Raw genomic sequence first — 23,981 nt, forward strand, 5'->3', positions numbered from 1 at the left:
TTGGCGACGGACTCATTCACATTGAAACGGACAAAATTTGGAACATGGAACATCAAAACTGGGTTTCAATACAGGATTGGGGGCTGTTTGAGGGCTCCCCATTGCCCTGGGTCGAGGACTCTAATCACATCCTAAATAGCTCTGAAGAACTGGCCAACTTTGCCAGATTTCATACAAATACTCACCAGACCCACTTTCTCCGCTCCCGACCAGACTTGAAGGGCCAAAAAGTCCTTCTCACCATGATCAAAATTAAAGAGAACGCATTAAGTCATGAATGGCTTGAGCAGTTTTTTGGTTGTAAGTAAAAAGTGTTTTCCGGTGAAATTGCTTCAAATCAGCTCAACCAAAATTTGACATGCAGATTGAATGATGAGCAATCCTCGTATTGGTCCAAGGCTGGTAAAGACCCTTCAGGCGTATGAATAGATTAGACCACGGACTTCTAGAGATATGGACTGCAAACGGAAGCAAAAATATCCTATCTCCTAAACTGCTCATCTTATTCCAAATAAGCACTTCATACGACCACAAGATCTGGTTGAATATATGAACTCAGCCAAGTTTGAGCCCAAACCTATGCTTAGGGAACTCAGTTATGAGCACATGGTCACAAGTTATGTAGTAAACACTACATAGAATTTGAATTTTCGGCCTGCTCTTGGTCAGCTACATACGCTTTTGACGGCAAGCTCGTTCGCAGTCTATATTTCTAGAAGTCTGTGATTAGACCCAATCTACTCATCCAAGAATAGTATAGAAATCAATTTGTGTTTTTGGTTGCATTATTCTCAAAAAGTTCCCGCACTTCCAGGATTTGGCACTTGAGATTGAAAATTTGTCTGCGGTGTCATTTGTCCAGCAGAAATGATTCATGCAATATTAAATAGACACATTCTTCAGGAGCATCTAGTGGAGACAAATCATTTGAAATTGGTTGGACGAAATATGTGAAAATAGTTAATGCTAATCCAGTTCAATATTTCACTTTCAATATGCATATTTCAAAAAAATGTCCTCATGTTTCATGAGACGTTGAAATTCTACTCTTTGTACTGTTATGATATGCTAATGATGCTCCACGAATCTTACTTAAGAGCAGAACTTAATCATCCTCGAGCGTCTGGTCGCTTCCCGTTTCTCTCTCCCCTCCACTCAAACTTAAAATCCAACACAGTGACCTATAAACAGAAATCTCCCTCCTCTCCAAAGGGAACCAGACGCCCAACCCAACCACTATTGGTAGAAAGATAGATGGATGGTAGGCTGTAATGGTAAGAGCGCACTATTGAGGGTGCATGTGCACAATGTCCACACTCGCTCACTCACACAAGGGCCCGAGTAAACAACAACCAAGGGGTCCAACGGGATTTCAGCCCTCTCCCATCCAGAAAAAAAAAAGTTTTTCTCCACCTATGAAGACTTTGAGGGGCAGATAGACGAAGGGATGTCACCAAAATTATCAGATTAGGTATGGAAGTATGCCAAGAAACGGGGGATTAAAATGCCTTGTTGCCAAAGTACATAACTATGAAACACTGCAATATGGACCGGATCGAGGATCGATCGAGAATTAACATTTCAGACAAGAGTAACCATAAGGCCGTCTTCTTCAAATGACACTGTCCCCAGATCTCCCGGGTCATTGCATTATGGTTCTCTATTTTTAGCTCAATGGAACGATTGGATCAAAAGTTATGCTCTCTCAAACCATGCTAAGTAACCCTTTGTTACATGTTGCAATGATGAATCCTGATATATGAAACAATGATTGAGAAGAAGGCGGAGGAGATCCTTGTTTCTCTGAATTGAGCCAAAAATAGGGAGAACATTGAACCCTCTACCTAATATCCATTTTCATGCCTTTTTCCTTTTTAAGGTAGAAATTGAGTTTTTAGATTTCAAGGAAAAATGATGTTCCTAAGAGTTTACTATTGATATCGCTCTAACAAGGGTAGACAAACGCAAAAAAAAATATAGGAAACGTAATTTTGCTTCCACATTGGCATTCTATTTTTTATCGTTTTAGTTCGAGTCCACTGAAGTTCCTCTTATGATCTTATGGAGTTTTGGAGATTCAGTTAGCTCCAAACGAGTGGAAAATTTGAGTCAAAAGGCTAAAAAAAAAAACATTTAGGGCGGCTGCAACAGGGCCATTTTGAATTGAAAGATATCTTAACTAGTTTTGTTCAAAATTGTGAGGTGAAACTTCGGTACGTGCAAAAAACACCATTGAACTTGCCATGGATCTGATGTTCTTTAAAAAAATCAATAGCTGAGAGGTTTTGATTGGTTTTACTATTACAATATTAAACTGAAAGTTTTTGGTGAGGATTAGCTATGTAAAGTGAAGGATGTTTGTGAAAAAATGTAGTGTTGTACCCTGATTGTGCGGTATTTTACGGAGGGAGAATTTAGACAATCATCACAATCAGCCTGCACCAGGTAAAGGCTGTATTAGTCATTTATATCAATTTCCTAGCTTGTTTACGCAAACAGAGATATATGACTTCACCAAAAATGTTGTTTTTTTTCTAGATTTGTAACACAACTCACTCGAAGATTGAAAATTCAGTCAGAGATGATTTTGAAAGTTTAGGCGTTTCCAAGTTCTTCTTTTCGCCAACGGCAAAAAGCGTGTCTAGGGCTTTTCCGGCAGTTCTAGCCGTCGGGGTCTAGTTTGGACCGATGTTTTTCACCACTACCACGACCTGAATCATGAATGTTATAGTTTTGATTCAAAACGGGCGCCTAGGTACGCATTTCAGTCAAGAAAAATATCAATCACTTCGCTTATAATTTATGTGCTTCTAGTACTTTATTACCCTTGTTAAATCGACGGAAGTGGTTGTCGAATTGGGCTGAGTTTTTCCGCTCAAGATAGTAGGAGCTAGAGACGCTGTAAACTTTAAACTTGAAATAATGACATTTATTTGGCGGGCAAGTAATTCATATGTTTTGAATGAAATATGTGTCTAGGTCTCTATGTTTTGATTCAAAACTATAACCTTCATAATTCAAGCCTTGGTAGATCTAAATAAAGGTAAAGTAAGTGATGGCCTAAGCTAGTCTCAGTCGCTTAAGACTGCTCAAAAGGCCGTTGGGTGGCCATTTTTTGGTGAAGGCGGCAAGAAGGTGATGGAATCAGCTAAACCTTGAACATCATTCCTAATTGCATTACCGTGTAAATAGGTCATAGTGTTTTACTAAATTCTCCGTCTACAAAATGCCCCAAATCAGGGGGCGGCAAAAGATTTTTTTCATTGGGCGGAGGAAGGGCCCTCTGTCTCGTCTAACAAAATGCTCCTTCAATGTGGCAAAGACTTCGGAGTTACAATTGAATCAATTCCACTCATTGCCGACCAAAAATGTACAGGAGAATGGCCAATTGAGGCAAGAGGTGAAATGCACCTTTTTTAGGCCAAGACCGCCAAGACACAGAAAACAAGCCAAAATAAAACAGTCACAAAATGTCGCATAGGGTATAAACGCCTCCTCTGCTGTCGTGTTATTGCGTATCCGATTATTGATCAAACTAGCCCTTGAAACATTCGATATTCGACCCCAAAACAACGCCCACATAAGCGTCCTTTTCTGAAAGCATTTATAACACATTCCTTACACGGCAACAAATTTCGCGTGTGAATTTGCATATTTTATAATCTAAGGTCTTTTTCACATCAACGATGGAATTTCGTAGTAGCCTTATTGCGGTGTAAGGCCAAGCTTTCTTTTTTTTCTTGTTCCCTTGTGGCCTTGAGACATTCAGTGATGACAAAATAGATTAGATTTTCAGAATATGTCAACTTTTTTTGAGTATTGGTCGGAAGTATGTTTGTATCTATCTCTAAGCAATCTCGTATAAGCTAGGATGTAGTAGGGACCCTGGATGCTAGGGTCTCTAGGATGTAGTAATATCTCATTTCGTAACAGACATTCTTGTTTTGGGGCAAAATAAATGCTCAAAGTAAATATTGCGAAACCTAAGTTGATTTGAGACTTGACCTCTTCATCTGTGACAATCAATTGTTTGCATATTCGTTACCAAATGAAACCAAATGAGTGTTGAGATTCGGTCTATAATCTGGTCTTAAATTATTTTTCCTGATCCGGTATCCCTGTCCGAGTACAAAAGAAGGCCAATGGAACTGCCTTTCTGGGTTCAAACAAGAAGGCCAAGCAGTAAAAGCTGTCCTGTCAAAGAGGACAAAGATCGGTCTGGAACAATCCTGATTGCAAAACAACGTCAAAATGACTTGACTTGATTGACGCTAACAAGTTACTCTCCAACTTTAGGTGAGAATATACCTATCATTGCTTGCAATTGGGCATTTTCTGATTTTAAACGAAATATTTCCCGTCGTGTTTTCCAGGAGTCATTAAGTTATTGTAACTGGAGTGACCTCAACTTCGAGTGGATCAAGGATTCAATTCCCAATGTGGATTAATCCCTGAGAAACCCGAATAGTGTCGCTCCTGGTTCCTGAACAAATCAAAGTAATCACCCCAAAAAACATATAAATCGATCAGAAATTCCGTCGCTCTGCCAAAAGAGTGAGAATACTGCAACACATTTGTCAGAAGAAGAAAAAGAAGAAAGAACTCAAGATTCAACAATAATAATTTCAAAATGTTACCTTGGAAAGTGTATTCGGCTCACACTCTCTCTACTTGGGGAGATAACATGTGAGTATTCTAAAGTCCTGCAAAAACAATTCATTTGACAAAAAGAAGTTTTTTTAATCAATGTGGTTGTACAGGTGGTGGTTTGCCGGAGGACTATATATGATGGAATTGGCTCCAGAGAACCTCCGATTAACTGCTACTTATGGATTGATATTATCTGCCACCGTTATCTTATTGGGAGCCACTCTGGGGCGCTGGATTGATGACTCCAAGCGTCTCACAGGTAAATTAAAACAATAATTAACGGCCATTCGGGAATTGTAAAAGCTCTCACAATCATATTTGTTGCCTTCAGCTGCGCGAACCTGTTTGATGGTTCAAAACGTCAGTGTCGCCATTTGTGCAGTCATTCTCAGTTTGTACCTTCACCGCGAGAATCCTGAAGAATGGATGCGATTGGCCACAATTTGTCTCGTTATTGGCTTCTCTGCTGTTGCCAAACTAGCTTCTACCGGAAATGTGATCATCCTCCAGAAGGATTGGATTGTGGTCATCACGGGAAATGACACTCACATGCTTGCAAGTAGGCTGATGTTGGGCAAACCCGATGTGTGAACACATTACTGGAATCCTTTTCTTCACTAGATATGAATTCGATTCTAAGGACAATCGAGCTCACTACCTACATGTTGGCGCCTGCCTTAGTTGGTCAATTGTTCACATTTGTGGGATATGTGTGGACCGGGGTCATCATTGCTTGCTGGAACCTTGTCTCAGTTTGCATTGAGTACTTGTTGCTGGAACTCATTTATCGGTAAATTATGCATTGCACTCATGGTTTCTGTTTTTCTAACGGAACGATCGATGTTTGAATTTAGGACCCACCCAGAATTGGCCTCCAAAGAGTTTCGGAATCCCAATCAAACAACGAATGAATCCAAAGAGGATTCGGAGGATACTCCTAAACGTCCCGCTCAAGTGTTGAATGTCATCCAGAATTTCTATCAAGCTTGGAAGTTTTATTTTCAACACCCTGTTCGCAATGCTGGACTAGGTTTGGCACTGCTATATATGACTGTTCTTGGATTTGACAATATTACCTACGGTAAGGCCAAGCAATGTATTGGAAGTAAAATGCCCATTACAAACAAAACATACATCTTTCCATATTCATTTTTCAGGCTACATTTTGACTCAGAGAATCCCCGAGTCAGTTTTAGGAATACTGGTGGGAGGCTCAGCCTTGATCGGGGTCTTGGGTAGCATGGCGTACCCCCAGATCAAGAAACGAATTGGCATGGAACGCACCGGGCTCTTTGGAATGTTTTTCTTGGTCTCAACGAGCTCATTGTCAGTGGCGTCCCTGTTTCTCCCAGGTTCGCCATTCCTGGCGTCTGGACGCCCAATTCTTGAAGATTCCTCCGATGAGTTTCAATGGCAATCCGTGGCGACATTACTAACCGGCATTATTGCTGCGAGATTTGGTTAGTAAGATAAAAGAAAGGCTTGATTGGTCAAACCATCTGTGTGTTGTTTGAATTACTTTTCAGGATTGTGGATTACCGATTTAACCATTACCCAAATCATTCAAGAGCACGTTGAAGAGGAGAGCCGTGGAACGTTCAATGGCGTCCAAGACTCTTTGAATAACTCGCTGGACTTGCTTAAATGCGTCTTGGTCATCTTTTTGCCCCAACCTGAGCAATTTGGCATCCTCGTTCTACTCTCTTATGTCGCAATATGTTGTGGCTGGGTGAGCTACGCTCTTTACTCAAGACAACAACGGGGACACTTGTTTCACTTCTGCCGCTTAGTCCGCCATTTTTCGGCACCAGAGGTGTCCAATCCAAAAGGCACCCCACCGACTAATTCCAACCAATTGAAATCCTTGGAACAAATTGAAGAGTTGGAACACATGATTTGAAGTTTTATGGACCTCTGTATTTATTTTGCAATTGACGATGAGCAATGAATTCATCTTGTTCCGGAGGAGTACAATACAAAAATCAGTGAGGGTTTATAAATTTTGTTGTCCCACGTTTCTTGGCTTTTCACAGAAAGAAAAGTTGTAGAAATAACTTAACTGACATATCCTGGCTTTTTCCACACAAAAAAATCCACAAGGATATTTGAGGATTTGATCTAATCGGGGTGTCGTTTAGAAACTTCGGCTCATCACCATCAACTCATCGGGGTTCTCTCCAGACGGGATGTTCACCATATGGTAACCCAGATTGGAAAAAAATTCGCGCATTTTCAAATCGCCGACCTTAACTTCCACGAACATCCGAATGGTTCCAGAGGCCCTGAGACAGGCCAACATAAGCATGGTCAATCGCTTGGACATGGATGCATCAGACACATTTGGGCACAAACGCACTTGAGCCACACCCCAAGGTTGTTGCCCTGGGTCGGGGTTGGCGTCGGCCAAGCATTGGGGAAAGACCGGTTCCGCGCCAGGGCCATGAAACGACCTGGCCATGATCTCAATGGGGGAGAGGATGTCCTCATCCGAGTTGGTCTTCTTGAGCGGGTACTTGATCCGCATCTCTGGCAGCCACGCCATAGAGTATCGGGTGTAGAAGGTCTTGGCGTCAGGGGCCGCCAGTGAATAGGCTACGATCTGACCGGTCAAGGAGCTCTCTGCTACGAATGTATATTCAGGGCAGAGGGTCAAGTAAGCTCCCACCAACTTGTCTCCCACTAGCTCCCGATCGGCGGCACAAAGTCCTAAAGAGCAGACTCAAGCATGAGTCTCAGACGGTTCGATTGCATTATGGTCATTGGCACTTACCCATAGGAGCCTCGATTGATTCCTCATACCAATTTGCAGCCAGGGAATAGATGGCCTCCTCGTCTTTGGGCTGGAATGGTCGCACGTAGTACAAAAGGCTGGCAGGCACATCCGGAAATTTGTATAGATAGAGATCATTTCCTGAATCCAAGGGCAGGAGTCTTTGTAGATCCGAAACGAGACCGCCTTAGGAAACAAAAGAAAATGATCAAAGATCAGTTCGGTGATGAAAAGACTCCCTAGAAGTGGAATTTTTCTTTAAAAAAACAAAAACAAAAACAATTCTACCTCTGAACATCCACGGTTCATGTTCGCCCGATAGAAATGCCTCTCGAATTCCAGAAAACCAAGTTTGTTGGCCCACAACATAATTTTGTGATTTGGGAGAGCAAGACCCCTTGGAGAGCCATTGCACGAACCCTTCCAAGGTCTGGACCACTCCACACATGTCCCACAGGTACATGTACAGGTCGTAGACCAGTTCTCGATTCTGGACCGAACACAGTTTAGCGAACAGAGTCTGAATGTCTTGGACGTTCTGTTTAAACTTGTTCGCTCTCTGCTCCCACTCTTGCCGATCTTCGGTGGTTCCTGCCCCCAGGGTTCCGGGTGGCAGCATGGTATTGGCATTACGCTTGAGCCAGAAGAAGTCATTCAGGAGGTCAATACCGATCTATAAGACAAAGTTTGGGACGTGGTAAAGTCATTATTTTCTTATTATCCTATCACTATTACACTTATGTTGAAACAACTAGCGATAATGAATTCCTGAGATTGGCCTATTTCGCCAGCGCCTGTAAAAGCTCTCACCCTAAAAACGTTCAAACAATGCTATTTCTTGGATAAAGACTGGATCATTGTGGTGATATCTACTAGATGTAAATCGATGTCTTTGTATCCAGATCTATGCCTTGCTTCATGTGCAGTAGCCATTCGGTAGACAAACTTTTCTCCATTCATATCTCTCTCTGAATTAATACATATCAATACAATCATCATGGATAAAAGATTTATCTTTTGATTTTTCACCTCTAATTACCAGTGCCCATAACAAACATGTAGGTAAAATGGGATTGGAAGTTCTAGCTTTTTATGTTAATGGAGGAAGAAAAATAGTGTCAAAATGAGAAACGAAGTCTTACCGCTCCATGGTCACATGGCAAGTAAAAGAGATGGCACAGAAGAAGCAAGTCCTTTCTAGTGAGCTTGGGGTTTGGCACATCCTTGATGTTGGTGCACACTTCGTCACAAAGCATGGTTGTCACTTCCGGATTGTGCGTGACGTTATCCTCCAAAACAGGAACTTGGTGCCCAACGCTCATTGTACCCCCTGGCGGAGAGTCCTCGCACAACATTGTTGTGGATTCTGCTTTGTGCAGACTGGAGTCCGTTTCCACATGCATGGTAGAGCTGGCTGGAGTGGAAGGGTTGGTCACACTCTCCATGGGGACATCTTTGGAGCACTCCATTGCGTTACTCTGAGCCGTTCCGCCATCTTCCTCCATGGGTTCCATGTAAGTGGGCCCAGGGATAATATTGGGAGGTACGGGAACAGTGTTGGCAACTGCAATAGCCGTGGGGGTGACAGGAGGCAGGCTAGTTGGAGTCATAGGAGAATCCTCCTCAGCAGAGGAAGATGCAGCCGCTGCCGCTGCGTCAACTGCATTCGAGTCTGCTTTGGTGGCTACCCCAATGGGTGGGCCCATCATCTGGGTAGACGACGGGGTGGATGCCCCCGATAAGCTCTCTCCACCTAACAAGGTGTGATCAACTACAACTTTATTGGTGGAAACCAGGGAATTCATCACAGGAACTGAAATGGGCTGTAAGGAGCTGGAGACAATGTTGGCAGAGGGTGGGAGCATGCTGCCAGAGTTGAGGGATGAATTCGAGGATGAAGGGGCCGGAGTGGCGTCGGCCATGACTGCAGCTGCGGCGAGAACCGGGGCTGGGACTGAGGACACATCCAAGGTCTGGGGAGTCGAGTTGCCGGGGTTCCCGTTAATTTCCGCAGGGTTACCCGTTTCTGCCGATGACATTTGCGGTTGAGTGAGGGCATTGACTAAACTCGTAGTGCCGGTTGTTGACATGCCTGATAAAGAGAAATGAACCGGGTGAGGATATAATGGATTGTTTCGAAGGTATCGAACTAAAGATACCAAAAAGATGCTCGTCCTCTTGACCACTTCGTACATGATTCACTCGTATATTTTTGCACGTTTCAAATATTTTGATTGATTTGAATCTATATTGCTGCGAGGACATTATTTTCTAGTTATTGACAACATTAAACTTGGTCGTTGAAATTTAACTTTCGGGCAAAGGTCTAAAGGCTAGTCGTCAGAACAAACAAATTGTGTTCGACACAGAAGTCAGAAAAAGCACGCCTCAGCTTTAAATATTGTGCGTCATTGAATCTCGTAAACCCGATTATAAATTCAACCTCGAAAACCCTCATTTGAAATGAATCGAACAAAACATATAGGAAATATGCACTTACACGTATTAACAGTGGGGATGAGAGTAGGAGCGGTTAGGCCCACTTGGGGTTTGCTCATAGGGGCCCAAACCTGAAATGAAGAGGTTAAATATTGAGGACGATTAGTTGGATTGGAAAATAGGACACTCACTCACTCTCAACTTACCGTCTTTTGCTTGTCAAATTCCGGCATCCATTCTTTGATGGCATTGATCAGGGCATTTCTGGGATGATACACATTGTCTGGGACCGGAGCGGGATCGATGTCGCCGCCTTCTCCATCTTGGATTTCCAATTTAATATCAGCTAAAATTATTGAACAATGGTACCAACCGGAACGCGTACCTTTCGCTATTCTTAGCCTTACCCGAGATGGCTTCATTGGCCGACGAATGGGGCTGGGTCCCGTCAATGGTGCACTTGGCCCATTGCGCCAAGGTGTGGATACCCACAAAGTTGGCTCCATACTCGCAGTTCGGGTTGGTCATGACGCCGTTAAGCTTTTGAATGATTTCCGGGGATCGCCCAGAGTAGGGGCCCAAAAACACCCGCTTTTGATCATAGTCATTGGCGTGTTCGTTGTCCCAAATAACGACGTCCCTCTGGAGAACTTCATTGATGTCCTCCAAGCATTTAAAGGAGATCACTTTTGAAATCACCTTGTCTCCAGTCCACATGATCTGAAGGCATTAAGCATGAGAGTTCATTATCATAACTTGTCGTATATTACTGCTCGCTAGGGCAGCCAATTTTTGGCACCAAAGATTGATTTCCCTTCTGGCTTCTTTTTAATCGTCATTGCAATTGACTACTCACATTTATTTCTGGTGCTAGCTTGGCACCCAATGTGGTCAGATATTCGGAGGCTCTGATGGACGGCACCGCTCGGGCAGTGCAATACTGAGTGGGACAAAACATGAAGTTCGGACGACCCAAATGCTAAGGAAGAACAAAAAAACGATTGATTAACGCAAGAGCAACTGCAAGTATAGTTAACTGAAAGAGAACCATGATAAGCAACAGATTGTGTTGAAGTTTGCCTCCATCTAATTTACCTCGAACACGTCATTGGTGATGGTGACTTGGGCTTGGGCAAAAGATTGGAACACTTCCTTGTCCTGCTTGCACATCTCGGGTTCAATATCATCGAAGAGGAGGGCAAATGAGCGACAACCCAATTGGGACACTTGTTCCAATTTGCGCTTCAGTGTTCCCACTTCCTTCGCACTTGAGTACACTACATCCAGACCAGGAGAGATGGCGTAGTAGAAGTCGATATTGCACTCGGCCGCCAATTCAATCAGACTTTGAAGGTGTTCCGCCTCTTCCACGGTGTACAACTCACGCCAATAGGCTCGGTGCTTGCAATCGTCTTTGGGGGCGTAGATGTAGCTATTCATGCCCCATTTCTAAAGCAAATGAACGAATTCATAAGATCAAATTTTCAAACTATATTACAAGTGCTACTGATAACTTCATCCATACTATTCATATCTTAAAATAGCAACCATCAATTCCATTTCAAGAATTCTGGCCAATTTTTCAGTTGATTTGGTACCAAGCCTTTCTCTACTCTCAAAGTGGCAATGTGGAAGCAAAATGATCCAATTTTTTTCTCCACGTTTGACCCTGTTGCGGCGTCATCTATTGGTGAATTTTGAAAAGTACGATTAACCACCATTATTGTTCTAGAGGTTGTCCAGGTTATTCCTCAATGGACACTGAATAGATATTCTCAACTTGGCGTCCTCAGTTTCAGAAACGTGCGTTCAAAAGACTGGTTTCTTGCTAAGTTGGTTACGAGTAACGGCTTTACTTTTAAAGTAACGTTACCGGTAACGTGGTACTTTTCTCAAAAAAAGTAACGGTAACGGAACATATTTGTTGCCCCCCCACGGCTCCTAAAATCATTAAACAGGCAGCAACGAATTTTAGGAGCGAAATGTTATTAGATGTAACATGCATTGGAACTTTAGGTATAAGGTAGACACGTTAAAGGAACATAGAAATAATTTCATTTTTGAGTTTAATTACTCTTTAGCAGGGCATTAGTCGTTCCTCAATAAAAGGAACGAATTACAGTTACAGTTACTGTGGTCAAAAAAAGTAATTCGTTACACAACCATTACTCGAAAAAGAAATGTAATGGCGTTACTCGTTACAATTACTTTTACTAAAATTTTAGATTATCAATAAAGGTCAAACACGTAAAAATACGGGCACAAAAGAGTTGCTTTATCGCTTGTAATTGACAAGAAACATACCTCGATGCGCTTTTAAAATATCGTTATGTTTATTGGGGGAAAAATGTCTCAGCTTGTAAAAAAAAGAATTCTTTCAGGAGTTGAGACACTGGAGGCTTTTGAAGAACATCGCCAGAATTTTAGTCTGTACGAATTCCTTAACAATAAGGATGCCAGTGTAAGAACCTTGTAAAAAAGTTGATTTGACAAAATCGACATTATCAAACGTACATCAACGCTTCAATAACAACCCTGAGCGTACAAAGAAAGCCTGGAAGTGATAAAAATGCATATTGATAAGATCCCAAATATGATGCAAAAGTTATTTAATATTTTCAAAAAAAATGCTTCAATTTTGAAGCACAGATGTGGCCATGAAGGTCAGAAAATATCAACCTTATGTTCAAAAGCTCAAAGAAAGGTCAGATTTAAGGTCCCAGACGGCTTAGGCTGGACTAAATTGCAACAGTCAACACAATTTAATGTAGAGACATTATTTTGGCTCTACTTGGCAATGTGTCACTAAGCTAAGGTCAGAATGAAATGGTATTAACAAGATGAAATAAGTATTGATTGTACTGAAGGAATGGAACCAAGAAATTTGTTCAATTGATGAAAATCCGTCATTTTCGAAGGAGTTCTGAAGAAAATCAAACTTGACTATCAAAACCAAAGACTTATGAAACATTAAGTAGTAGTAGGCATTCAGGAAGATCGATTCTTCTCTCATGCAAAAGCTGATGGCTAGGATCAGAAGGCAAGTAAGTTTTCTGGCCTTTTAAGACGAATAAAACTTTTCCTGATTGTTTCATAAATAATAATTACCCTTTTGTGTCATTATCTATTAATGAAGGTTCTAAAAAAACTGCAACGGCTGAGAAAGTAACCATTTTTGATGTGCTAATATGCTAGAGGGAATTAGCCAAAGATGGCAATTTCTGTTGAGCCTGAAGGTTCCGCAGCTGTCACGAGATAAACGAAAATTAAAGACCATTCTGGAAGCTCAAAAAGGAACGAGTAACGGGTATTTTTTTTTAGATTTTGGGTCGTTACAATTACACAATTTTAAAATGTAATGCAATCACAGTTCCTTTTTCGAAAAAGGAACGAATTATTGTAATTTCGTTACTAATGCCCTGCTCTTTGGCCATTTAGCACTTTCCTAATCATGACTCTTTTTCCAACTACACCCTAACCATAGATAACATACTAATAGATACATGCACAGAGTGTAGAAAATTAAAAAACGTGCGACAATTTCGTCAAAAGAGCCACATTTTCTTGCCTTACGTCTTTCCAATGTTTAGGCTTTAATTTTTTTTTTTTTTCAAATTTCAGGCTTCAGTGTAGCATTCAATTTTGCTTTTTTTTCAATTTCAAGATGAGATTGTCGCACTTAATCTGTCAGTCCTCATAACTAGTTGGTCTTCTTGTCAACAAGTTTCAAAGTGAGCCAGGGTCTTATTTTTATGTATTGTCGACAATCCATGTTGTTGAGTTCTGATCAAATTGAGACACATACCAATTACTTGGCCTATCCACATATCTTCAATTTTTGCTTCACTTACAAAATTGAATGCTAGCCTAAACATTGGAAAGACGTAAGGCAAGAAAATGTGGCTCTTTTGACGAAATTGTCATGCGTTTGTGTATTTTTCGACACTCTGTGCGTGAGGGTGTAATTGGAAAAAGAGTCATGCCATTAGGAAAAATGCTAAACGGCTAAAGAGTAATTAAACTCAAAAATGAACTTGTTTCTTGGATCCTTTAACGTCTACCTTATAATATACCTCAAGTTCCAATGCATATTTTAGGGGCCGTGCTCCCCGTTCCCGTTGCTTTTTTCTCTTATAAACGAGGGAAAGATAGATTCGTAAAGGTTTCCTCCTCGATTTTTTTAAATTCCGTCTCTAATACAATGACTTGCTTGCCATTGATGGGATCAAATAAATAATCATCCAAGTCATTTGTTTCACGTCATTTTTACTGAAAATTGCCTGAACATTTTATTTTAGCAGTTTGAGGCCCTCTTTTTTCGCAAAAGTAACGAGAAACGGTATCGCGCTACTTTTTTTCGGTAATGGTTCAAGCCCTGCAAATGTAGTATGCATATCATCGGACAAAATATGGAATTTGGGCCATCAAACACAACAGATACTTCGACAACTCCTACAAACTTTATCTCCCTCAAGTTATGAAGAAAAAAAACCAATCGCCTTTCTTGCCAGGCTCTAATCTGACCGCATGCCAACCCCCGATCGTACCTGCATCTTCTGGAAGAGATCTTTGCGCTGTTCTGTGGTCCAAGGTCGACCGTAGAAGCCTTCGACCACACCGCAGCAGAACTTTTGTTTCTTAGGCGCTCTAGCCGAGTTTGTGGCTGCCGTGCCATTCTTCATGGAGCCACTCAGACCACTGGAATCCGGCGTAAATCCAGTGGAGCTTGGCCCTTGGCAATCTTCAGACTTCATCCTGTTCAAAAGATAGCCGAGTCAGAGTCAGGGGGGGAGAGCATATTTACACAAATTGGATCTCCTCCACAAACTACCTCTTCAAAAGTCTAAAGAACCAATGTGGCCAGACTTTCTCCAGGAAGTGATTAATTCTCGTGTCTTCAGGAGTAGATTTTCGAGCTCAATCTGTAAGTAAGGAATGCATGTTCAGAAATTCGTGAAATTCGAGTTCTCTTGGAAGAGATGGGTTGAGTGACATGATTTTATCAAAAAGCAAAATCGAGCAATTCTATGGCACTATGAGATCACTTCGAAAAACGGAAGAAAGTGAATTAGCTACAGACATATTGTAAGGGAGCATTTCCTGAAAGTTGCAGGTTCTAATTTGTCTGTCAAAACAAAGAAGCATTCACTCAGTTTCATCAAATATAGCACTTCCTGAACCCAAATCGACTTGTCTTTCGATATCTTTCGTAGTCTCGACATAATGATTACTTTCTAGTGTGCTCTTAAGCCAATAATAAATGTACATAACCTGTTTGAAACTAAGTTCGCAATTGAACAGGGCCAGTCGTAAACGATATGCATATCAAACAGTCTCACAATAAATACATTTCAGATTAAGATCCGTCTTGTGGTGCCTTTGCGGTACGCTTACTTCTGATCGATCCCAATACTTTCATTACATTTCTTATGCCCGCCCATATCCACCCGTCCATCCATGTTTAGTTTAGATCCGTATTCCCCAAAAAAACGTTCGAAGGTTTAGCGCATTTTTTACGGTTTCTTTGGTCACAAACCTGTTTTTTGAGAGTTGACTTGAATTGTATCTCGATTAACCGGTTTCAGACCCTTCAGTCTTCAGTGTCTCCAAGTGTTGAAAAGTAGATATATCGCGATCAATCTTATGCAAAAATGCCAAACTTGGAAGAGAGAGGCTTGGAAACATCAGATTCCAGGGTTGCCAAAAACTGACGAACTTCAATATCGCTCTTGTCTTTTTCGCCTATTTAGATATCAGATCAGAATCAAGTTGTAAAGAATGGTTTTCATTGGCCATTTCATGGCTAGAAACGTGATCGTTTTACTCAATCCTAATGAATTCGTCAAGATCCAAATATGAATGGCAGTCCTGGTTCAGCTGATGATTTAGAAGATGCGGGGACAGTGACGCCAAACGATCGCTTTTGCTACCATTTGTCATGTTCATCTGCGGGTTCAAATGGTGAATTTGGTCGTTGAAAAGACAGTTTTATTAAAAAAAAATAAAAAAATCGAAAAATATGAAATTCGAAATTCCATGTGCAATTTTTATATCACGGGGCACAATTTATAAGCCATCTCATTCTTATTTTCTTATTGGTTACACTGGAGTGTTGGCAGTACTTTGTGCAAGTGGCGATCCTCAAAGGGTGACCAGATTCAGGGATAACCCTTAAATCTGGACACTTTTTGACAATAATCTCAATACTTGCATGCACTTTAGGACTGAGCCAGAATTTTATAAACTCGCCTCATTTTTTATTACCAAGTATTTCTTCTCCACAATGATAGGAATCATAATTTTTAGACGACTCTTCTGTTGGTCATTTTGTTCTAAACCAAGACTACCAAATCAGTCTAGGGATTTTGTGAACCTCGACAACCGCCTTTTCAACCTTCTCCTACCAAGGGCCGGCTAAAACGCTCCCAGGTATCAGTTTGAGATTGTCAAAACTCTGTTGGAAGCGACCAAAAACTTTCTTGTAGCGTCAGATCGACCAATGATCATTGTTTTAAAGTTCTAAAGAACCAGGGCTGGGCTTGCTCATGCAGGCCAACCCACTCAATGGCTTGTGTTGTTTCTCAAACACTTGGGTACATTGCCCGGCCAGCCCTTTCCATGTTTTGCGCGCGCACTCCCTCCAGAGTTGGGGAGCAATTGAGCTCAATGATAGTTAAAGCTGTGCAATTACTATTATTAATATTATTGCTATGATAAAACACACTTTCATTGTTGCAACCAATATTGGCAATTACGAATTGGATGTCTTACACAAATAGTAAACTATTCAAAACCGTCTAGCAAAGTACTCAACAGCGTTTTATATTGGTTCCTTACTGTATTCAAGTGCTGTCCAGTCACACATTCTGTCCTGAAAATTAACAATTAAATCCCAAGGATTACCTTGATTTCCCCACAAGCGATTTGAGTCATCATCATTGAACTCCTTCTATTTACCCTTGGCCCTACCTCTAACGCCATACAAACCTATACTCTTTTATCATCTAACTGATGTTTGAGTGGTTAAATCAATAAACAATAAATTAGTCTGTCCAAAGTTAGATTGAATGCTGCAAAGCACTAGATTTTGTGTTTTTTCAGTCTACCTTACCACTACTGAGAATGAAATCCCCATCACTTCAAAATAAAAAGAACCGCAGTTTATCACCTTGCTTTGAATTCATATGATATGCCATCCCACGAAGAATTAGAGTTGTCGAATCTGGTTAGCCCCTGAGTAAACTTTGAAAATGAGTGAAGTTAAGTTTTTAACCGATGGCCATGACTATGATGGAGAATCCAAACTACATAATTTGTTTGTGGCTCAAGCCTTGCTTTTTATGAATTAGTCACCCATAACTTGAATTTTGCTTTCAATTTTTTTTGGAAAATTGTTCACGTTTTTGCCCTTATGATAGTCTGATTGATTTCCTTTCAACCCCCCAGCTCCAACCGATGAGAGACTTGGTGCAATCAAAATTTGAACTGTCTTGTAGAGGGTATGAATAAAATTAGTTCAAATTCTCAAATATGCAACCCCAAGTCTTTTCGGACAACTACGCGCTCGCCCGGGATTTTAGTTACTAAGCCGTATCCAATCCACTCAAGTGCGGACAAAAGACAAATGCATGATCTCATCAAGCCCCCTTAAGGCCTCCACTGAATAGTAGGACAACCAACAGTGTGGCACTCCATATATATCCCGTCAGGCTTCTGGTCGTGCCTTGAAGCTTAGAAAGAAGTGCAACTCTTTGCCAGAAACCACTATCTATTTTCCCACTACAAGGTTGATTGTGAACATATTGAAAAGCACTCCACGCCTTTGTAGTGACAACAACATGGAGGACGATGAGAAGTAAGTGCCAAGTCATTTTTTGTATGCATTGTCAAAAATCCGAAACCAGGTCCTGGGTTTAATGGAACGACGGGAAGGTTTTGGAAGTTCTGATCAGGGAGCATGTGATTTTGCTTCAAGAATTTGCAGGATAATCAAAGATCTCAAGGATCCCCCTTGAAGTGGCCACTAAATTCAATGGAACTAATCTTCGTCTAAATCGCTTTGGGTCGTAACAGATTTGCCTTCAATTTGGATGCCAAAACTTGATTCATGATGAGCTTATCTCTGTCTACCAGATGCAAATATGCTCACTTGAAAAATTGCTCAGATCAAGGGAATCACATCAAGATAGTCTTGATATATTGAAGTGGAAGGTCGGAAACGTGTCCTCTTGATGTCTACCACGGCTTACATTTAGCGCGTTTTATTTCTAACTTGTTCAATTGAAAGAATGTCAGAGCCGAATATGTAATCTGCAACAGCCAATTTCAAAGGAATACAAACGATTGGTATTTATGATAGCCTTACAATTAAAGTGAAAAGCTTGCAATTCGGAGTGTGCAACCAGGCAACATTTTTACAAACACATATTTTACAAGGACCTCAACCGGTTTCCGGTAGCACTGTCACATTGATTTTTAAACTAAAACACATGCTACGGTTTTAGTGGGCAAGAGCAAACCAGCCTTCAATAAGGTGTTCTCGTTAGTTCGGCCACAAACATGTAAGATTGGTATGGTTTGTCGTGCACACTATGTATGGAACCAGGAACCAACTTAGTTGTTACGTTCTTTGCGTGCCCTCAATTCTCTTGGTTGCCTTGAGTCAGGGTCCTATTTTCGAGTCCTTGTTTACAAATGCGATTTTTGGAAAAATGGCATTTTTACGGGCAAGGAAATGAGAGACCAATTAAGGTTGTAAATGAATCGAATTGTTAGAGAAAAAGTCAAATACTTTCTTAGGGGACCCTATTTACGTCAAGTATCAGGAAAAATTGGATATTGATTCACGGTTGTAAATAAATTATGTTCCAAATTGTTCCAACGACCTTGGGAAACAGGAAATGGATCATCGGGTCGTATAAATCAGAAGTAAGTTACGAACCTTGACTTTCACTAGTCCTTCATGAAATGACGCAATTCAAGTGTTGGTCTTTTTAGCTCTTTCATCGAGGTTGATTATGTTCCGTCAAAATATCCTCAGACAATATAGCGCATCTCGCTTTGATTCTAGTTTCATGCTCATTTAGTCGTCATTTGAGCAAAAAACAATGAGCTTCGGAAAATTGTAAACGAGAAACAATACAGAACAGAAAGTTTGACGGACAAAGGATAAAAAGTGAAAGTACAAAGTGACACCAAAATCGAGTGGGAACTGATTTCGGAGAACTATTTTTTTTTTTTTTCATTTTTGGCCAATTACTTGGTTTTCGTGATTTTGAAGGGCTAGAACCAAAATTTTTTGGGGATCTTTACTGAATGATCTGGTAGGGAAAATTCATGTATGGCATGCAGTGAAAATGACTAAGGAGGGAATTCGACATGAGAATGGAGATTGCGAACATTTCCCTCCATTCCCCATTCCTTTTTGGAATGCAAATATCTTAGTATGAGGGAGGCCTCCGGCCAAGGAAACCTTCACTTGCTAACTACACCCAATAGCAGAGAAGCTGTTACCGGTCATGACTCTGCCCTTATGCAAATAAGCCTCATCCTTCCGATCCCAACACCCCAAACCAGTGTTTTTGGTTGAGTAAAATGCCTGCGCCTTTAGTTTTTCTACTTTCCCCATGAATGTAATACAAATTTATGTTTTCCTTAAAATCGTTAATCAAAAGTTGAAATGGGCAAGCGGCATTTGAATTGGCACTCAAATGTAAAGCAAAAAAAAAACTAGGAATGGAATGCATTCCCATAAGAGGTCTACTAATGTAGTTTAAAGCAGGCTTGCAACCAAAAATCTAGGGGGGTCACGCTGTCTTGGAAAAGTAAGACGTTGTCGAATTGGCTGCCTTCTTATTTACTATTAGAACGTTGAACAGTTATCGGTGCTTGAAATAAACTATATTTAGTTTAAAGTAGGCTTATGATGAAAGCGCTTCTCGATCAAGACATTTTTTCCACAAGAACAGCAATATTAACGCCACAAAACCATATCCAAATGTAAGACAAATCACTAGGAATGGACTGCATTCCTATGAATGGTCCTTCAACAAGCAGCTGCCTGATGACGTATGAGAGGTCAATTGTACATCTAGGCTCGAAACATCACTTATTAGAGGATTAAATTACAATTCATTTTTGTTCCTGCCTGAAAGAAATCGTAGGTACGTCCCGCTAATTGTTTTCTGAGGTGCAACATTTATGGATGAACATACTTACTTTTTACATTGTCAATTAGAGGCTTGCATTAAATGAATGATTTTGATGTTGATCTTTACTTTCCACATTCGACTCACTCTAAAGGAGTGTCTAACCGAATAATTGTGATGACGTCATCATAACATTCTTGCTTCTAGCTCTCTTTTGTTGGTCCTTGAAACAATAACTAATTGATACTTTCGATAGCTCGCTTGTAATTTTGGGTTTAATTATCATCTGTCAAATGATCAAATCACCGTTCTAGGCCAAATATCCTGGAAGGCCTTCAATAAATCAAAATGGGAGAACATGCTTTCTGTAATATTATTAGTTGTATTTTTGTTTCTCTAGTAGACCCCCACCCCCGCCAAAAATGCCGTGACGTCATCATAAATTTGGCCTTTTCATCTCCCCCACAGCATTAGGAAATCAACCCTATTTTCTCAAGATTGACAAATGTCCTGCCCATAAAAGAAGCACTTCTCCAAGAGTTATCTATCTGTTCATGTCTGTTCCAGAATGGAGTTGTTTATCAAAGCAGGTCCAGATAAGAAGTCCATTGGTGATTGTCCGTTCGCTCATTACGTGAGAATGGTCATCGCTTTGAAGGGCGTGGATTGCGAAGTGATCCCTTTACCTCCAGACGACAAGCCCGATTGGCTCATCGAGGACTTTGAGGGTAAAATGCCGGTGTTGGATCACAAAGGCATGCGAACGGTAATAACGATATTAATACTTAACACTCAGAACATGCACTGAAATTGTACAGGATTTAGTAGTACTTTTATCTGACATCGTGGCAGACACTTAGTGCCAACACATGCTTTGAAGGATTTACTGGGCCACTGTTTTTGAAATGATGGATACGACTGAACAAATGTGCCCTCACATCTTTAACATCAGGGACAGATGGGGTTTTGGTTAATTTGATTTATTTGCTTTCTATGCATAGAGTTGTTAAAGTTATCGTTCACGGATGAATTGGACTGCTTCAGTGCTTTGGAAACTGGCAATGTTGCTTACATTCAATGCCTGAAATTTTCATGTCGTGCTAAATTATTTATTCTTCGATTCGTTTGATCTTTTTCCTTTGATTTCTTTTGTTCATACGCCTCATCTCATTACTTGGATTTGTACGTTGTGCGTCATGGTGCGTGCTTGATCACGTTCGAAAAATAAGAAAGCAAACAATAAGTCTGGACGTTTGGAATGGTACTGAAGCATTTAGAAATTTCTGCCTTGTGAAATTGAGCTCAGTTTCTGCAAGAAATTCTTAGAATGTGGTTTTAGGTGGAATGAACCAAGGTCATCATCATCTAGCTGGAAATTTGTCCAAAACACACGCGATGTGAAGGTGTGCCCATTCAGCAATGAATTAGAAAATCTGCTTCTTCCCTTGTGTGCCTTAAGAATGTGCTTGTCTCTCTCAGAGTCATCTCCGATCCGTCTTGTACGTACTGTAGCAGTACTGATTCCGGATGGGTTTCGACGATGGTACAACAGTACCTCACATATTTTCTTCCTGGTTTGGTCCTCACTTCTGGCTGTGATGATGTGGCATGATGTGCACTAACTCCGACCATCTGAAGTGCATGGCATGGCATTCTTTGACTCGCATGAATAGACAGGGTTAGGGCTAAAACTGGGCAAACAACAGAGACTCCTAAGGGCGAGTACTGAACATTCAGAGGTAGGGCTGTCAGGCGTCATTGAGATGACTCGCGAGACTCGAGTTCTTTGGCTACTTTTTAAGGACTCGAGTGAGTCAAAATCATGGGACTTCAATCATGAGATTACAATGCACATGACTTGGGAGCATTTATGTTAAATGACATCAAAGAAATGATCTTATTTATAATAATCTAACATGATATAATAATCTTAACATGTATCTGCATCCACATCCTCCATCAACAAAATAGCCTTTTGTTTAATATTCTAACACTTAACACTTGTACACGTGCAGATCTTGAGTAGAAAAAGACAGACACTTCCATATGTTTGCAAAATGGCCAAAAACTTGAAGTTAAACTATTTATGAAAAGAAGAAGCAAGTATCCTCGAAATTTATGCAGGCAGTAAGAACCAATTTAAAAGCAACATCATTAGCGAATTGTAGCGAAACGAAAAATTGCACATTTTAATCACTCAAGCAAATTTAATTTCCACTGCTTTAACGTTTGATTACGTAGTCTAACGTGGCGTTAGATCCCCTTGCTTTTGCTGACTTTTATGTACCTTTTTCGTATAAAATCAGAGGCAATCTTTTGGGACTCCGCCTAAAGCCAAAGTGTGTATGAAAATATGGCTGAAAATCCTACAAGTTCTATAAATGCTAAACCTGTTTCAGGGCCTAAAACAAACATTGCATTTGGCATCAAGTCTCTTAAGACTCGAGTCATTTTAAGGTCTCGTTTGCAACCCTAGTGAGATGTGACAGACCAAATTAGATTAAGACGAATGACGGCACTTTTGCGAAGAGTGCCCAGGCAAGTCACAATAGTCTTGTGAGTCACAATAATAGAAATGATAGAAATTTAGAACTTAGTTTACGGAGTTCATGTTTCAAGTACTAGTGTGTGGGGTCTTATCCTACAGATTTGGTTTTTCGTTCTAGGGTGAAAGTAACGCCATTGCAGTCACTCTAGATGAGACCTTTCCGGATCCGCCCTTGCGATTCCATGGGAAAGAAGAGACCGCCATGAAGGCTCTGTCTGGACTTTTTCCGGCCCTGGCCAAGGTCATTAAGAACCCAAGCTTGGACTTCAATTCAGAAAAGGCGCTCTTGGGCCAACTTTCCGTGGCTAATTCGTACCTCATCGGTAAACCTAAAGGCGATTACATCCTCGGCGAGCATATTTCCTTGGCGGATTGCTCCCTCACTCCTAAGCTCTACCATTTGGATGTCACACTCAGTCATTATTATCCCGATACTAGGAAGAAAATGGATCAATTCCCACAACTGAAGACCTATATGGCCAAAATGTTTGAATCAGACGCCTTCAAGAAGACCAAATACCCGCCCGAGACCTTGATTTGGGGTTGGGACACGGCCCGAGGAAAAACGACTGGCTCTTGCAGTATCTGAACCCGAAAGATTCTGTCAGCATGATCTGCCTACGTTCTTCATAAAGACCTTCTGAAGGCTTTTGTTCCATTTTGATTGGACCGTCTACAATCTAACGCCTCGAATGTTTCTAGTTTAATCATCTTAATCGGTGGAAAAAATATATGTGTAAAATTTTGACCGTCATGAACGCGTTTTTAAGTTTATTCGTCTGCGTATGAAGCTCAATTGACGAGGTGCCAGATAAGAGAGCTAAAATTTTGCCGTTATCGCATGAGATAGTTTATTTCCGACCTAATCCCATTTACTTTTATAACAGGAGTAATATGAAAACTCTGAAACGAATATTGTTGTTGTTTCTTCTCCTCTTACCTGATGTTGGGCCTCAAGTTTTACGGTCATGAGTTGGGACAATGTGAAAATCACTTTTGCCTTCATATTTCACTTGTCAAAAAAGTGTTTTAGAAATCAAGAGGTCTGCTGTAATAGAAGTGGAAAAGCTGGACTTTTCATGAAATGCCTTGCATGTCAACCTAGGAAATGGCGTGATCTGGCTCAAACATAATAACATGTGTTATATCAAGCACTATACTATGTTAGTAATTCATTTGACTTCAAGACCCGAGCTTTTACTATCATATGATTATTTCCAAAAACGTATTTGACAAGTAGGGGTCGGAAAGATATTTTTTAGGTTGAGTTGAGTTTTAAAGCATTTTGGTAATTTTTGGGCAAGACAAGATTTTCACAAATAATAACCATAAAATAGCTTAGAACCAAGGATTTTCGGGGAAATTGAAGGGTTTTCATTAGGCTTGGAGAAAATTAGAGAGAAATACAGGCTGGGTGTGCAGAACT

At 40.8% G+C, this 23,981-nt stretch overlaps 3 protein-coding genes across 4 annotated transcripts; 2 read left to right on the plus strand and 1 right to left on the minus strand.

The window, feature by feature from the left end:
- Positions 1-3,009: 3,009 nt before the first annotated feature.
- Positions 3,010-6,653, plus strand: LOC131881588 (solute carrier family 40 member 1-like). Its single transcript, XM_059228494.1, has 8 exons — positions 3,010-4,296; positions 4,374-4,686; positions 4,761-4,909; positions 4,982-5,209; positions 5,272-5,440; positions 5,505-5,731; positions 5,808-6,110; positions 6,177-6,653. Exons 2-8 carry the CDS (start codon positions 4,631-4,633, stop codon positions 6,548-6,550), a joined length of 1,506 nt encoding a protein of 501 aa, XP_059084477.1. The 5' UTR covers positions 3,010-4,296; positions 4,374-4,630; the 3' UTR covers positions 6,551-6,653.
- LOC131881583 (protein O-GlcNAcase-like) lies at positions 6,546-15,570 on the minus strand. 2 transcript variants are annotated; one of them, XM_059228488.1, is made up of 12 exons: positions 15,396-15,570; positions 14,691-14,781; positions 14,407-14,614; positions 10,955-11,308; positions 10,716-10,838; positions 10,267-10,579; positions 10,066-10,181; positions 9,921-9,990; positions 8,563-9,512; positions 7,709-8,093; positions 7,421-7,606; positions 6,546-7,356 (listed from the first exon to the last, which is right to left on the minus strand). In XM_059228488.1, the coding sequence occupies exons 3-12, from the start codon at positions 14,611-14,613 to the stop codon at positions 6,785-6,787; spliced, it is 3,276 nt and encodes a 1,091-aa protein (XP_059084471.1). In that variant the 5' UTR covers position 14,614; positions 14,691-14,781; positions 15,396-15,570; the 3' UTR covers positions 6,546-6,784. The 2 variants fall into 2 exon arrangements, with proteins under 2 accessions (XP_059084471.1, XP_059084470.1); XM_059228487.1 differs by having other exon boundaries at positions 10,066-10,205; positions 15,396-15,568.
- A 1,869-nt stretch (positions 15,571-17,439) lies between these two features.
- On the plus strand, positions 17,440-23,309 carry LOC131881594 (uncharacterized). The gene is made up of 3 exons (XM_059228502.1): positions 17,440-17,714; positions 20,575-20,773; positions 22,674-23,309. The coding sequence occupies exons 1-3, from the start codon at positions 17,698-17,700 to the stop codon at positions 23,142-23,144; spliced, it is 687 nt and encodes a 228-aa protein (XP_059084485.1). The 5' UTR covers positions 17,440-17,697; the 3' UTR covers positions 23,145-23,309.
- Positions 23,310-23,981: the final 672 nt, after the last annotated feature.

The sequence above is a fragment of the Tigriopus californicus genome, chromosome 6 (assembly GCF_007210705.1).
Source record: "Tigriopus californicus strain San Diego chromosome 6, Tcal_SD_v2.1, whole genome shotgun sequence".
In the NCBI taxonomy this organism is placed as follows: Eukaryota; Metazoa; Arthropoda; class Copepoda; order Harpacticoida; family Harpacticidae; genus Tigriopus; species Tigriopus californicus.